The sequence below is a fragment of the Arachis ipaensis genome, chromosome B8 (genome assembly GCF_059453495.1).
Source record: "Arachis ipaensis isolate K30076 ecotype BB chromosome B8, ASM5945349v1, whole genome shotgun sequence".
Classification (NCBI taxonomy): domain Eukaryota; kingdom Viridiplantae; phylum Streptophyta; class Magnoliopsida; order Fabales; family Fabaceae; genus Arachis; species Arachis ipaensis.
The window spans coordinates 8,693,987-8,709,232 of NC_142443.1; the positions used below are offsets into that span (position 1 = coordinate 8,693,987).

At 30.0% G+C, this 15,246-nt stretch overlaps 1 protein-coding gene across 1 annotated transcript; it reads left to right on the top strand.

Annotated features, from left to right (window-relative positions):
* Positions 1-320: 320 nt before the first annotated feature.
* Positions 321-6,895, top strand: LOC107610456 (putative terpene synthase 11). The gene is made up of 7 exons (XM_088496127.1): positions 321-531; positions 3,641-3,908; positions 4,560-4,932; positions 5,042-5,260; positions 5,333-5,471; positions 6,109-6,357; positions 6,537-6,895. Exons 1-7 carry the CDS (start codon positions 361-363, stop codon positions 6,825-6,827), a joined length of 1,710 nt encoding a protein of 569 aa, XP_088352253.1. The 5' UTR covers positions 321-360; the 3' UTR covers positions 6,828-6,895.
* Positions 6,896-15,246: the final 8,351 nt, after the last annotated feature.

The window sequence follows — 15,246 nt, forward strand, 5'->3', positions numbered from 1 at the left end:
ACCACGTGTTAATTTGCAACAATGCCACGACATCAAAAAGCAAACGGCGTGTGGAATGCCCCTTTAGAAGGGGCGCTTCCTAAAACTTGCCGTTCACATACACCGATTACATTTAATGGCATTATTGCATTATCGAAAGATAAGAAAAATCAATCAGTAATGACATTGACATATGGGTGCCCACAAATTTCAAAAAACCTTTATTGACACGAAATTAATTTTTAGAAGTTGCTTTGGCTCATAGTGGCGGTTAGCGAGAATCTATATAAGGCGCAGACAACAATTGTGTTCATCATAGTCATAATAACAACATACATAGTTCTAACTTAGAGAGCTACTTGTTCATATGTCTACAGATCAATGGCTCTTGTTATACAAGTAAGAGCTTCTTCGCTTTCAAGTTCAATTCATCATCCTCGTCACAATTCCATGCATCCACCATGGAACTTGTCGCTACAAACATCTAAAGGCCAAGGGACCATTATGCATAGTAAAAAATTATCTATCAATTCCGTTCTTCTTCGTGAGAAGGTGCCCTTTGATTAATCTCTCTCTTAAGATTTTTATTTTACTTTCTTTGGGTAAATTAAAGTCCCTCCAAGTACTTGATTTATGGAAGAAGCAATCTTTTAATAACTATTTTTTTTTATCATGGTTTTATATACATCATAGATACGCTTAAAAAAAATAATATATCTATCGATAAATAATGAGATAAGTTTTAAAGTGGTCACTGAAATTGCACTCGAGTTTTATAGTAGTCCCTGAACTTAAAAGTTACCCATATTCGTCCCTGAAGTTGCATTCCAGGACTCAAATTCGTCCTTCCGGCACATTCCGTCCCTGACACCACCGGAAAGCTGATCTGGACTCTCCGTGACACGCTGGACAGGTAACGGCTAGCTGACGTGGATTAGTAAACTTTTATGGTGCAATTTGGTCCCTAAATCAAAATTAAAAATTTTAATCCCCAAATTTAATCATCATTATCTTTTATACAGTAATCCCTCTTTTCTCTACAGGCATAGATCTTCATATCCCAAATTCACAAGATTTTTCTTTTTGTTTATTTTTAGTTGAAGTATCTTATAACAATAACAACTAGAGTTTTCTTAACAACCATTATTTGAATAAATTTAACTGCTTTTATCCCTTTTTTTTTTTGTAAGATAGATGGTGAGATTATAACATAAAAAAAGTTATGTGATATATATAATTAAAGAAATAATGTAAAGTTTAGTTTCTAAAATTGTGAACGTTCATAAAAATTTGTTGACTTTTAAAAATGATTAAATTGATCCATAAATTTATAAATTGTGAATCTCAACTCATCTCTAATGCTAATATAAAATGTTAAAATGTCAGCATGATATTTGCAAACAAAAAGATGATATGATTAATATTTTAATATGATCAAATTAGTGTCTTAAATTAGTTAATTAGATTTATTTTTCTTAATTGGTTTTTTATTAATTAGAGACTAAAATAATAAATATTAAATTAGGTAAAATTTTGCTATTTTTTGTTTCTTTAATATTACCCTTAATTAATTTGAAATACCTATTTAATTATAATAAAATCTTAGACATGTCATTTTAATAGAGATGTCATACGATTTGAAATGTCATAATATAACACTTTATATTAATACTATGTGAATGACAGTTAAATTAGGATGATGCATGATTATTTTGAAACAGGATTCGAAAGAAAATGTAATATAGTATATAATAATAACGATGTAACTTTTTAATTCCGTAAATACAAGAGATAGATTTTTGTAAAATCATATAAAAATATAAAATTTAATTTTGTAAAACATTTTAATTAAACTAGAGTTAAATGAGTGCATAAAATGTTAAATACAAAGACATAGTATGTGACTTTTAATTAACAAAACATATGCCTACTTTCAATGAAGTTGTAATTTGTAGTCTCTTTCACATCCATATGGAGAAGAGAAGAGAAGAAAAGAAAAGAGAGGAATTACTACTATAGAGAAGAGAATAATAATTAAATTTAGAGATTAAAATTTTTAATTTTAACTTAGGGACCAAATTGCACCATAAAAGTTTACTAATCCACGTCAGCTAGCCGTTACCTGGCCAGCGTGTCACAGAGGAGTCCAGAACAGCTTTTCGGTGGTGCCAGGTGGACGGAATATGCCGGAAGGATGAATCTGAGTCCTGGAGTGCAACTTCAGGAACGAATATGAGTAACTATTAAGTTCAGGGACTACTATGAGACTCGAGTGCAACTTCAGGGACTACTTTAAATCTTATCTCATAAATAATTGATTAGCGTGATAGATATTGTAATAATCTCCAATTCGAGTCTCAAGTTAAAAAAAAAAATCAAATTGCCTCTCAGTGAAATCTCAAATGCTCAAATAAAATTAATTATCTTCGACAAATAACAAAAAAAGAAAATAAACTTAATATATTAATTATATTAAAAATGCTACCCATACACTAAATCAGTCATCAATGTATTTATATACAAATATACTTGTAATTTAATTTATTTTTAATATATATTTTATACTAATAGCTAATTTTTGTAATTAATTTTAATATATACCTAACATAGTTCTTTATATACTACTTTTTAAATGCATCCAAATTGGTAATAAAAAGGCACTGGTTATATAGAAGAAGAGACCTGTTACACATACAAGTCTTTTTGGCTTACAAGTCTTACAAGTTGGCACAAGCCCAACAAAAAACACGCATTACACTCTCACATTCAAGAGTAAATAAACGCATGTTATCCAACCACTTCACTCACCATGCATTATAAACGACTCTTCTTCTTCTTCCTCCATGAAAACGAGTTTCTTACCAAATTTGAAGATAATGGAAATTCAGAAATACACCCAAACGATTATAGAAATACACTCAAACGATTACAGAAATACACCCAAATAATTACAGAAATACACCCAAACAGTTAAAGGAATTCACCCAAACGATTATAGAAATACACCCAAAGGATTACAAAAACTACACCCAAAGGATTTAAGAAATATACTCAAAATTCGTTGAAGTACACCTTATGCATAATTCAGAACTCTTTCTCTTTCTTCTCCTCATCTTCTGTTGCTTCTCTTCTTCTTCAAAAATAATTTTAGAGCTTGATGTCAAAAAACAATGAAAATCGAGAATAACGAAGAAAAAAAACAAAGAAAAAAGTACGTAAATAAAGAAGGAGAAAGAGAATGCAAGAAACGAAAAAAAAGAAGAAGAAGAAGAGAAAGAGGAAGAGGAAGAAAGACGTGCAGTAAGAAGAAGAAGAAGAAGGTGCAGTGAAAACGTGCAGTAACGGTTGAAGAAGGAAAAAGAAAAGGCAAGAAACGAAAGAAAAGAAGAAGAAGAAGAGGGAGAGGAAGAAGAACGTACGCAAGAAGAAGAAGAAGAGCGTGCACTTGTAAAGACTTGTATAAAAAAACGCTTGTATGTGAAGAATTTCTCATAGAAGAAAAAGAGGAGCTAGTAGATATTAAAGATCTTACAGTTTGTATATTCATGGTTAATAAATTAACTATATTAATTTTTGGTTTCAAAGGTGACAAGGCCTTAAATTCCTTTTCTGCAGTTAATTATTTTCCTATTTTGGTTTGGTTTTGATGTTGGGGTGATAGGCGGAGTGTCTTGAAAGTAATGATAGGAAGAAAAGCTTGGAGCAGGTGAAGAAAGAAGGGCAAGAAGCATTGCTAAAAAAGTCAAGCGATCCAGTGGGAACAATGAAAATAATTGATAGCATTCAAGAGCTGGGAATTGGGCACCATTTTGAAGAAGAGATCAATGCACTTCTTGGAAAGATATGCCACTGGGATGCCTCACAAGACCTATTTGCCACATCCCTTCAATTTCGCCTCCTGAGGCACAATGGCTGGACCACTTTTCCTGGTATGTATTACCTTTATTCAACTAATTAATAAAACTTAAGTGAAGTTGACTTCACATGAAGTTGACTTCACATGAAGTTGATACCTGAGAGCCGTTAGATGAAAATTTAGTCAAATCAGTTAAATCATTTAACGGCTTTTAGGTATCAACTTCACGTGAAATCGACTACACTTGAGTTTCCACTTTAATTAATCCATTTGCATTTGGCAAGTTGATAAATAATAATTGATGAAGACTATATATGTTATATCTTTATCATTATGTATTTTTTTTATATATTTTCTATTTTTATATTAAAAATAATATATGAGAAATCTAAAAAATAAAATTTTATCTTTATTACTATAAAAAATGTGATGAAATTATTTTCTTTCGAAAAGTGAAGTTATCAAAAACAATCATATAAATTATTATATTTTTAATATATTCTTTTAGGTAAAATTTTTTTTATTTTATTTTGTTTTATACTTAAATTTTTTTTTATTAACAAAAATCGAATTCTAAACCTTTAAATCATAGCAATTTTAATATTGAATCGTAAAACTAATTTCAAAAATTTAAACAAATAGACATACATTCATGTTATATTCAAATTAAATATTTTACTGTACCTATGATATAATAAGATGAATTATGATTGTTTGACGGCAGAGAATTTCAACAAGTTTTTGGACAAGAGTGGGAATTTCAAGGAATCACTGAGCAGAGACATAGGTGGCATGCTAAGTTTGTACGAGGCATCATTTCTAGGTGCTGAAGGTGAAGGAGTGTTACAACAAGCCATGGACTTCTCAAGAGGCCATCTTCACCAATCAATCCCTCACATGGCTCCTGAATTAGGAAGACAAGTTAGCAGAGCCTTAAGGCTTCCAAGGCACCTTCAAATGGAGAGGTTAGAAGCCAAGAATTACATGGACCAATACAGCCGTACAACAACCAAAATACCAGCTCTTTTGGAATTGGCCAAGTTGGATTATGACATGCTTCAATCATTGTACAAAAGAGAATTAGGAGAAATCACCAGGTCACACTCTAAATTTTTGTAATCGTTTTAAATTTAATACAATATATAAATCTAAAGTATATTTACTTTGAAATGCTTATATAATTGATGTGACAATTTATTTGTTTAGGTGGTGGAAGGAATTAGGACTAATAGAGAGCCTTGGTTTTGCTAGAGATAGACCATCAGAGTGCTTTCTATGGACAGTGGGGATTTTCCCAGAACCACGTTATTCCAACTGCCGTATTGAACTTACTAAAACAGTATGCATTTTGCTTGTTATGGATGATATCTTCGATACTTACGGCTCTTTCGATGATCTTGTTCTTTTCGTCAAGGCAATCAAAAGGTATGTGCCAATTAAGAGCAATTTTTTTCTGCTTAATATTTTGAAACGAACCAAGTACTTTTTTACTTATAGATGGGATCTTGATGCAATGGAGCAGCTACCTGAATACATGAAAATATGCTACATGGCATTATATAACACAACTCACGAAATTGCATACAAAATTCAGAAAGACCGTGGACTGACCGCTGTTGCCTACTTGAAGAAAACGGTGAGAATCCCAAGAATAAAACATATATACATAAGTTATAGGGGTGAACACGGATCGAATCGGATTGGATATGGCCAAAATTTCGATCCGATCCGCACTAAAATTATCGGATTGGATACAATATCCGGAGTTTTTAAGTTTGGATCTGGTCCGATCCGCATCGGAAATCGAATATATCTGCAAAATACAAAAATATTTTTAAAAGCTTATTTTTATTAAAAAAATATCAATAAAATTCATTTTTTCTATTCTTTTAAATATGTTTACTCTTAAAATAATATTAAACATACATTTCTTAAATAATAAATTAAAATAATACAACATATATGATAATTATTAGTTGAAATAAAATATAAAAAAATATTTATTTATTTATTTATTTATTTATTTTTGCGGATACGCGGATATGCGGATCGGATATGCGAATATCTACACAAAATCCGCAATCGGATCCAATTAGTGTGCGGATTTGATCCGCTCCGATAGCCTTGTGAATTGGATCTATATCCACAATTTTCGGATCTAAATACCGCGGATATGCGGATCGAATCCGATATATGAACATTCCAAGATACGTTTAATTTAAGATTCTAATTAACGAAAGGTTGATGCATGATTATATTATTATTTTGTTCAGTGGATAGACATATTTGAAGCATTTCTTGAGGAAGCCAAATGGTTCAACCAGGGTTACGTGCCATCATTTAGGGAATATCTGGACAACGGGGTGATTTCCGCAGGATCTTACATGGCCATGACGCATGCAACTTTCCTCGTTGGTGATGGTATCTCAAAGGATACTCTTTCAATGATGAAGACATACCCTAGGCTCTTCTCTTGTTCTGGCGAAATTCTTCGTTTTTGGAACGATTTGGGAACCTCAACGGTACCTCATTTATCTTATACTTTATCACTCTATATACTCATTAAGTAAATTTAATAGTTGAAAACTGTTAAATGCGTCATCTAATTTTCTCAATTATTAGTTTTATATAAAGACAACTTACTTAGTGATTAATTTACATAATTTTTTAAAATCCTAATTGCATTATTCATGTTGTTCAGGAAGAACAAGAGAGAGGGGATAATGCTTGCAGCATACAGTGCTACATGAGGGAAAATAATGGTTGTGATGAGAATGAAGCAAGAAAACATATAAGGGGGCTCATAGGGAAGCTGTGGTTAGAGTTGAATGGTGTAGCCATGAACACGACCGCTCTGCCTTCTTCAATAGTGAAAGCTTGTTTCAACATGGCAAGAACTGCTCAGGTCATATATCAGCATGGCGATGACAAAAGCACATACACAGTTGATGACTACGTCCAAACATTGTTCTTCACACCCTCTGCTATCTAGCTATGTAGTGCATGAATCAAGTGATGATTGTTCACCACTAATTAACTAGTATGTTACTTTTAGGATTCTAAATTTTTTTTATATATTTCTTTACTCTATTTTGAAATGCGTTATGATTTCCTTAATTCATAGTGTATTTGAAATTTTAATAAGAAATTGTATCTAATTTTTTGTTACTTGAGAGTTTTAATCTATTCTTTTATTAATATTTTAGATTAATATACTTTAATATACATGAATTATAGTTAAGATGCATTAATAACATATTAAAAGATGACAATGAAAAGTTAGAAAGAATGGTTATTATTAAAATAAGATAAATTATCCTATTTTCGGTAAAAGAGAATCCATCAATATATAAAGTCAAACGGTTAATTGACCTTTAGGCTATGTCAGCCAATTCAATATTATTTGCAATAGTCAATCCAATTGCACACGCCTAAGTTCCAACTTCCAACCGGTACATGTAAAATTGACCATTATGATTTTTGAGTGTCTGACCAAGGTATGTTGCTTTTGTTTCGTTTGTCTATTTGGCCACGGAATATTGCTTACAAGCTTTGTTTGACTATTTGACTATTTGTATTGTCAATTTGATAAGGTTAAATTTAGGATCAAGTTCCAAAAAAAAAGGAAAACAATATGGATACTATTAACAAATCGGTGCCCAAGATAAGAGGTAAAAACCTTTTTCCTAGTTGTTGCGAGGTTGAAGCATGATCTAGGAGTTGACCAGATGTAACGTATATTAAAGCGTGTTTCATTGTCGTGGACTCTCTCCAAGTTTTTTCTTGGTCAACTATTGACATTTTTGTGCACAAGGTAGTCAATGACATTGACATGTATGACTTGGAGGTTCCGTAATTTACCCACTGCACTGCAGGAACCAAACTCAGATAGACCTGGGCCCTGGACCCTTCGTTACATCTAATCAATAGACCCATATGATTTGTCCAAAAAAAAGAGGCCCATATGGTTCCCCCAGATAATAAATAGAAATACTTGCTTATTTGACCCAAAAGAAAAAAGAAATGCTTGCCTATCATCATAATTTTACTATCCAATAGTGTGTTTTAATTTTGATTGAGTTCAAAATTATTTATTTTAAATTCTTTAATTACTACTAGAATAATTAAATAATTTTAAATGTTGTATATTTAAAATTATAAATATTAAATTAGATAAATTTTAGATTATTATCTCTTTAATATTTAATTTCAGAGCAGGCATATAAATATCTAAATTTATCGGGTCTATCTAATTTGGTGAAAAGAAGATCACTACTGATGGATCTGAGGCGGTGGGGATCCGAGGCTAAATTATGATTGATGAGGTGCTGCAGTAAGAAGAAGACAAGGGAGAAATGCTAATGAAGATGGATGTTTGGTTGGCCAATTGGATGCCACTTTCCATCTTTGAGATTGAGAAGAAAACCCTGCCTATTGAGATCAGAGCATAGCAGGCACCAAATTCCATGACATCAACAGGAAAAGATCTAAGCAGACGTAACCCTCACGTGCCACACCTTGTTTTTGGTTTTTTTTTTTTTTTTTTATTAGCTCCCAACTACGGCTAATTTTTTTTTAATGGATTAGAAGGGTGTGTTATACATAATTATAAAGAATTAGTGTATTTTTTTATGAATATGAAGATAATTTTTTTTAAATTAAAAATTATAAATAGAAGGTTTAGATTTGGGTGAAAATAAAAGACTGAGGATTAGATTTTAGATAAAGATAAAAAACTGAGACTCTAATTTGTAGAGGAGTGTTAGAGAGTCATGAAATTTTATAATTTGTAGTTATTAATTAGTCATAATTGATATTTTATTCAATAGTGTAGAATTACTTACTTTTTTTTACTGATTAAGTGCTGGCCCTTAAATTTTAATAAAAATGCTGACTCCTAAATTTTTTTCTAATTTGTATGGGATAATTTTTTTTTATTTAGAATAAATCAATGGATCGATTTTAGATAAAAAAAAAAAACAAAAATATTTTCAGAAAACCTAACTTAAAAGATCTCATTTACATGTTCAAATTTTTTTTTGCATTATAAATCTGACTATCAAATTTATAAACTTATAAAAAAAATAACAAATCTAACCCTCCCATTTATAATATTTATACAATACAAACAAATAAAAAGCCCCCAACTACTATATATGATATTAATACTGTTAATTTCCTACTTCAGTGATGTAGAGATCTTTAGTATAATATAGAGAAAGGAATTGTTTTATCTAAGTATACATGTTATTTGATGATAAATGGATGTAATTGAGATAATATTATACATATTTATGGTGTTGGCTTCGCTTCTATAAAATAACATTGGTTTCACCACTCATGGTCATTTTTTTCAAAATGGAATAAAATTACAACAATACAAAATTATGCATCATTTCATTTTGCCTTTTGTTTATTTTTCATTTGATCCAATTTTTTAATTGGATGTTCTGTTTGATCTTTTTCTTAATATTCAAATTACTTGAAATTTTATTCAAACATGTTTTTAACAACGAATGCTACTCATTTTTTTTATATTCTTATTCTTTATTCTATCTATATATATTTGACCGCGCTTATCCAACTATTTACTATTTAAAATAAATAAAAGTATACAAATTAAATTCAAATGAGTTTTCATTGGAAAAATATTTTTATATTTTGATGTTATTGAAAAATTAATAGATAAAAGAAATATAATATATACAAAAATATTATTTATATAATAAAACTAATTATTAAAATTAATCATAAATACATTTGTGTATAATTAAATATATGTGTAATTTAATTTATTTTTAATGTATATTTATATTTTAATATATATTTTATATTAATAATTAATTTTAATAACTGATTTTAGTATACACGCAATATAGTTAAAATATATAAATATAAATTCAATACAAACAACATAACACCGCTAGAAATATAATCTTTAAATTTGAGATGACAATAGCGATCGAGTTTTACAAATTTTGAGATTAGAGAGACCAGAAACGTGACTCGTTAACAAAGAGTTATTAAATAATTTGATAAATTTAATTAAATTATCATTTAATAATTTTTAATTTTAAACTTTACATAAAAATAATTACACATAAAATTTTCAATTATTTATATCCAGCGTTCTATAGTTCCCTGATACTACCCAGTTTAATTCATTGATGCAGTACAGCTAGTATTTAAAAATATAGGTGGCAACTTCTGCTGGGATGCATGGATTGAATACAAATTAAAAGAAGGGACTGAGGTTGATGATCGCATTCACTTCAATTTCGTATCATCAATTCATCATCTTCAATTCACAAGGAAAAAAATGCCTTCTTTTTTTTGTTAGTGTTCTGAAATATTATATCAAATGCATTGTACATAATAAATATATAACTTCCCCACAAGCTACTTCCCTGCAGGTAACAACATTACATCACCATTCACCACCATCCTGCTACAAGAAACCAACCATCAATGCAATTCAATTGGATTCAGTACTTTGATTTTTACTGTTGATGTGAGGTATCAATCCCAGTCATCATACTTCAAAAATTCACGCTACCTACATCAATACGTGAAATTTAGTTCATTATTTAGTCATCAATTAATAAATCAAAATATTACAATCATAATTCTTTTCATGTTTTTCTGACATATTTCAATACATTGGTTGATAAATATATATAACATAAGAAAAAACTTAGTTTTGATTACAAGATACATTATTGTGCTTTATCAAATCTTTTATAGTAACGTTATATTAAGTTATTCATACGGCCGTTTGTTCTTATAGTTTCGTGATTAATATTTGCTAAGTTGGAATTCAAAACAACTCAACGGTAAATTTGTACGGGGAATACTTGCACGCTTAGAAATATCTTGTGCTATTTGGCCCCTTTCTTTTCGTTTCTTACAGTACAGATAAATTGGTAATACATAGTTACATACGAACATGATTGCAGATTTTAGGAAGTTTTTAACAGCTGCACTGTAAGAAACTTTTCAAGACATGTACAGTGCTTCCAATAAAGAGTGGTTGAGCACTATGCTTTATGGATTTGCGCGACCACGTCTTTATCGAACAATTCGTAAGATGGAAGAAAGCTACGACCCGTACAATCTTTATAATACGGCCAACAAAAGACAGGTAACATTTCCAAATACCAGCTTGTCAAAAAAATTCCATTTTATATTACAGTATATCTTCAATTTTGGGACACTTAATTTAAAAAAAGAAAAAAAAAAACTCGGTTGTTTCACTTGCAAGTTGCAATTCCATAACAGCATAACCCTAAAGAAGTAAGATATGGTTTCGTATTTTAAATTGTTTGTTGGGCCGAAGATGGGTTGAGAGGGAACAAGGTTGTGATTATAAAAGTTAATGGAGAAGTGGTTTTGCAAAACCCGACCCCAATCTGCGAGTCCCACTTGCCAATTCCCAATATGATCACTGTCATTTATTCTTGTTTAAGGTTAGAGAAATCACAAATCTCCATAGGTTTTAGTGGCCCACCGCAAAACATCCACTGTAATAATATCCTTTTAATTAATTAGTAGCATTATTTTAGTACTGCATGATGAAGGAAACATTAAGAGTAGTGTCTTCTACTAATTTCAACTTAGTGATAAACCACACCATTAGCTCACGTGCTTATTAATAATTTATACAGCGATACTCAACTCACCACTAATCAACTTGAAATACTAACATGATACATTGATTCGTCAGAAGTCAGAACACAATTATAGTACTAACACTTACAATTATATTTAGAATTTAACCAACATGTGTTTTTAGAGTAGATGATAAATTTACTATTAATAACTTTTTTTAAAATATTTTTATTTAATAAATATAAAATAAATATATTAAAAATTTAAATTTTTATATTTTTAATAAAAAATTTTAAATTTTATAATATTAATATGTGTTCTAACTTCTAAGAACACAGTACAGATAAACTCTTATATTTATTTTGTATTTTACGATTATATGTATGTAGATTGTAGAGTGTAGTAGTACTAGTGGGAGTGCTCTACTGTCTATCTACACATTCCCAATAAATACAGTGCACGGATCTCAAGGTCCAGAAATAATGCATCTATATTCATTGTTAGTAAGTGGGAGAGGGAATTGATGAGTGAATATAAAAAGGAAAAGTTCGTGACTTTTTGGTACTATAAATTCTGCACAATCCAGCTGGAAATGGCGTCATCAAGAGGAGTAAAAAATCGAAAATGTTTCTCTAAAATAAAGTTGAATTATTGTTAATTTTATCATGTATATTATGCTTAAATTCTTTTATTTTAATTTGAAAGTAATTAATTTTATTTTTATTTTACTAATTTTTTAGTTTGGAAAATTTGATTAAAAAAAAAAGACACAGAGCAGATTCAGCGGAAGGGAAAACCCCCACAAGCCCACACCGAACCTGTGTACCATAATCAAAAAACAAAATGCTTGATATATATTTTCTGTTCTTTCTTTTAAAACAGAATTTTGGATTATTGTATAATTTTGTATTTTTGTGTGTTAGAAGTGATTAATAAAAAAATATACACAAAAATAATACCTATAAAAATTTTATTTTTATTTTAAATAGTTATTAAAATTAAAAGAGACAGTACTTTACAATAGGAGCTGTTAACTTAGCATTTGTGGAAGCAGAAAGCATTCAATTTGATGATGGGTTAATGAGAGGCCGCGAGTGGGCCTGTTTTCCTTTCATTACGCGCGCGTGGTGGATCAATCGCGCATGTTTTTGCGTTTTGAAATGAATATATATATATATATATATATATATATAAAAGGATGTGGATCCAACGGCTGCGAGAAAAAGCAGGCTATTTTTAAAAGGTGACAGCTGTGCATGGAACACCTCCAGCTGTAATGTTCCACGTGGTAAGATACTATTGGATGAGATCTGGCATCATTCTTTATGGATTGTAAAAGGTGGGCCCCATATCCTTTAAACAGCTTTGGCCAGCTATGACGTTTCATCCCTGCACACAGTAACGGCTACATTTTTAACCCAACCTCAAATGTTTCATGGCTATCATAATTCTCAACTACTTCACTTTAAATTTTTTCGTGCTCAATTATTATTCTTTTAAATTGAGACATTTATCCTGGGCTGAATAAAAGTTAAGTGCGCCTATAAATGAATTGTTAGCAGCAGTTTTAAAAATGAACATTAAAAATCTAACTATAGATTAAATGGTTAGTGAGATGTTAATCGTAGTAATGCCAAAAATATAAAATACGAGTGTAACTAAAGATATATGAAACTATTGATATGCACAAATGCATAATTGCACTCACAACGTTGTTATGATAGCACTTTAAGTAATGGTATCGTGGCAATAATTGTAGTAGGATCAATTGCTCTTCGTTACATTGAAAAAAATCAATTGCTTTTCTACTGTTATAAAATTCGGTAATCATAGCACATTAGTAATCTTATATCTTATATAATCATAATGATAAAAGTAACGGTGATTTTATTTTATGAATTTAACTAATATATACTTTAACAATACATAATAAAATTATTGTTAATACAATCTTTAAAATTTTTATTTTAATAAATGTATAACGATAATAAACACTTATACTCTTCCATCAATAGATACGGTAAAATAAAATAGAATTGTATATATATATTTTATTATCTACAGTAATACATATTTTGTTACTGTCACATGACTATAAAAATAAATAAAAAATTTATTATTTTTTAAATTTTCATAAAACCTTTATTAATTTTTATCTATTTATATATATAGACACTCCTATCAATAATAGAAAAATATTATGTGTCCATAATTTATTATAGTAAAAAATAAATTGATATTTTTTTTCTTGAAGAACTAATTAGTTCGAAACCAAAATCTTTAAGATGGTTAGAGGGTTATCATTAGAGCTAGGAGATGGTAGAAAAATTCGTTTCTTGAAAGATAATTGGCTACCATGTGGTATTTCCAAGGTTTTTCTCGGTTTCAAACCAAGTCGGATCTGTAATAGGAGACTGTGGGTTCTGGGATGAGTTGGAGTGGATATGAAATTTTCATTGGAGAAGGGTACTATTCTAATGGGAGTTAGAATTAGTTAACCAACTTCATAGAGTTCTACAATCTGTCTTGTTATATGTTAACAAGTGAGAGGGAGAAGAGAATAGTATAGAAATTTGATAGATTAGGAGTTTATTCTACTAACTCATTTGTGCAGGTTTTGCAGGCTGAGACTCTCCCGAAGGACATTACAAGTTATAGTTTCACTAGATCTATATGGAGAGGACTAGTACCACCAAGAGTTAAGCTATTCACCTGATTTGTGTTAGTTGGTAGGGTCAATACTAAGGAAAGATTGATTAGATTGGACATTATTGATCACAGGAATATGATTTGTGTTTTATGTAAAAATAAAACTGAGAATGATTTCCACTTATTCATTGGTTGTAAATTCTCGTGGCAGGTGTGGTGTGTTTGGTTATACGTTTATAATAAATTTTGGTCTATTCCAGGAACCATTAAGCAACACTTTGAGAGTTAGACAGAAGTTTCTGTAAGAAAAGACGAACATTACAGGTGGCGGCTGATTGGCTTTTTTGCTATCATTTGGAATATGTGATTGGAAAGGAATGCCAAGATTTTCAGGAATCAAGAAACGCGTTGCAGAAGTTATTACCAAGTCGATTAAGAGCTACAAAAAGTGGGTCCGTCTAGTTGTTGATGGCAATGCCGAAAATAACGACAACTTCTTTTTTAGTGTTTGGATTGTAATTTTGAACTTTCTAAATACTATACCTTACTAAACTTTTTGTTTAAAAAAAAAATTAAACTTTTATTTTTTTTTTCAAGAACATATATATTTAATGTCGAAACGCAATCTTGTTCAAAATATTGAAAATTGGATTGCAAATATGGCTTTTTCTAATACCATTTTTTCCATATTGCAAATTATTCAAACAGTACAGATAATGCATAATACTTAACTAGTCAATGAAACCATCAAGCGAAACACAAATGAATAAACTAAAAACGTTTTGCATTAAAAATGGAATTATATAAATTTTTCATACGTAATACTTGCTTCAAATATTAGACCACTAGTGTATACAAGAGTTCATTAAGTCACCAAAAAAAATACATGAGTTCATTAAATGTGCCCTAAAAAATAAATTACCTAGCTCGTCATAATTTAGAATTAGTTGAGTCTCTTAAAATTAATAGTAATAACTAATAAAGGAAAGTAGTAACGAGTAAGTAGTAATTTTGTATGAATTTCTTTTATCCATCCGTTTCTTGGAATTTGAAATCCAACGTGGCAAATGACGTGGCATAGACATCCGTTACGTGGATATGGTGCAGAATGCGGCCTATAAATGGAACCCAACATCAACACCACTCTCATGTGA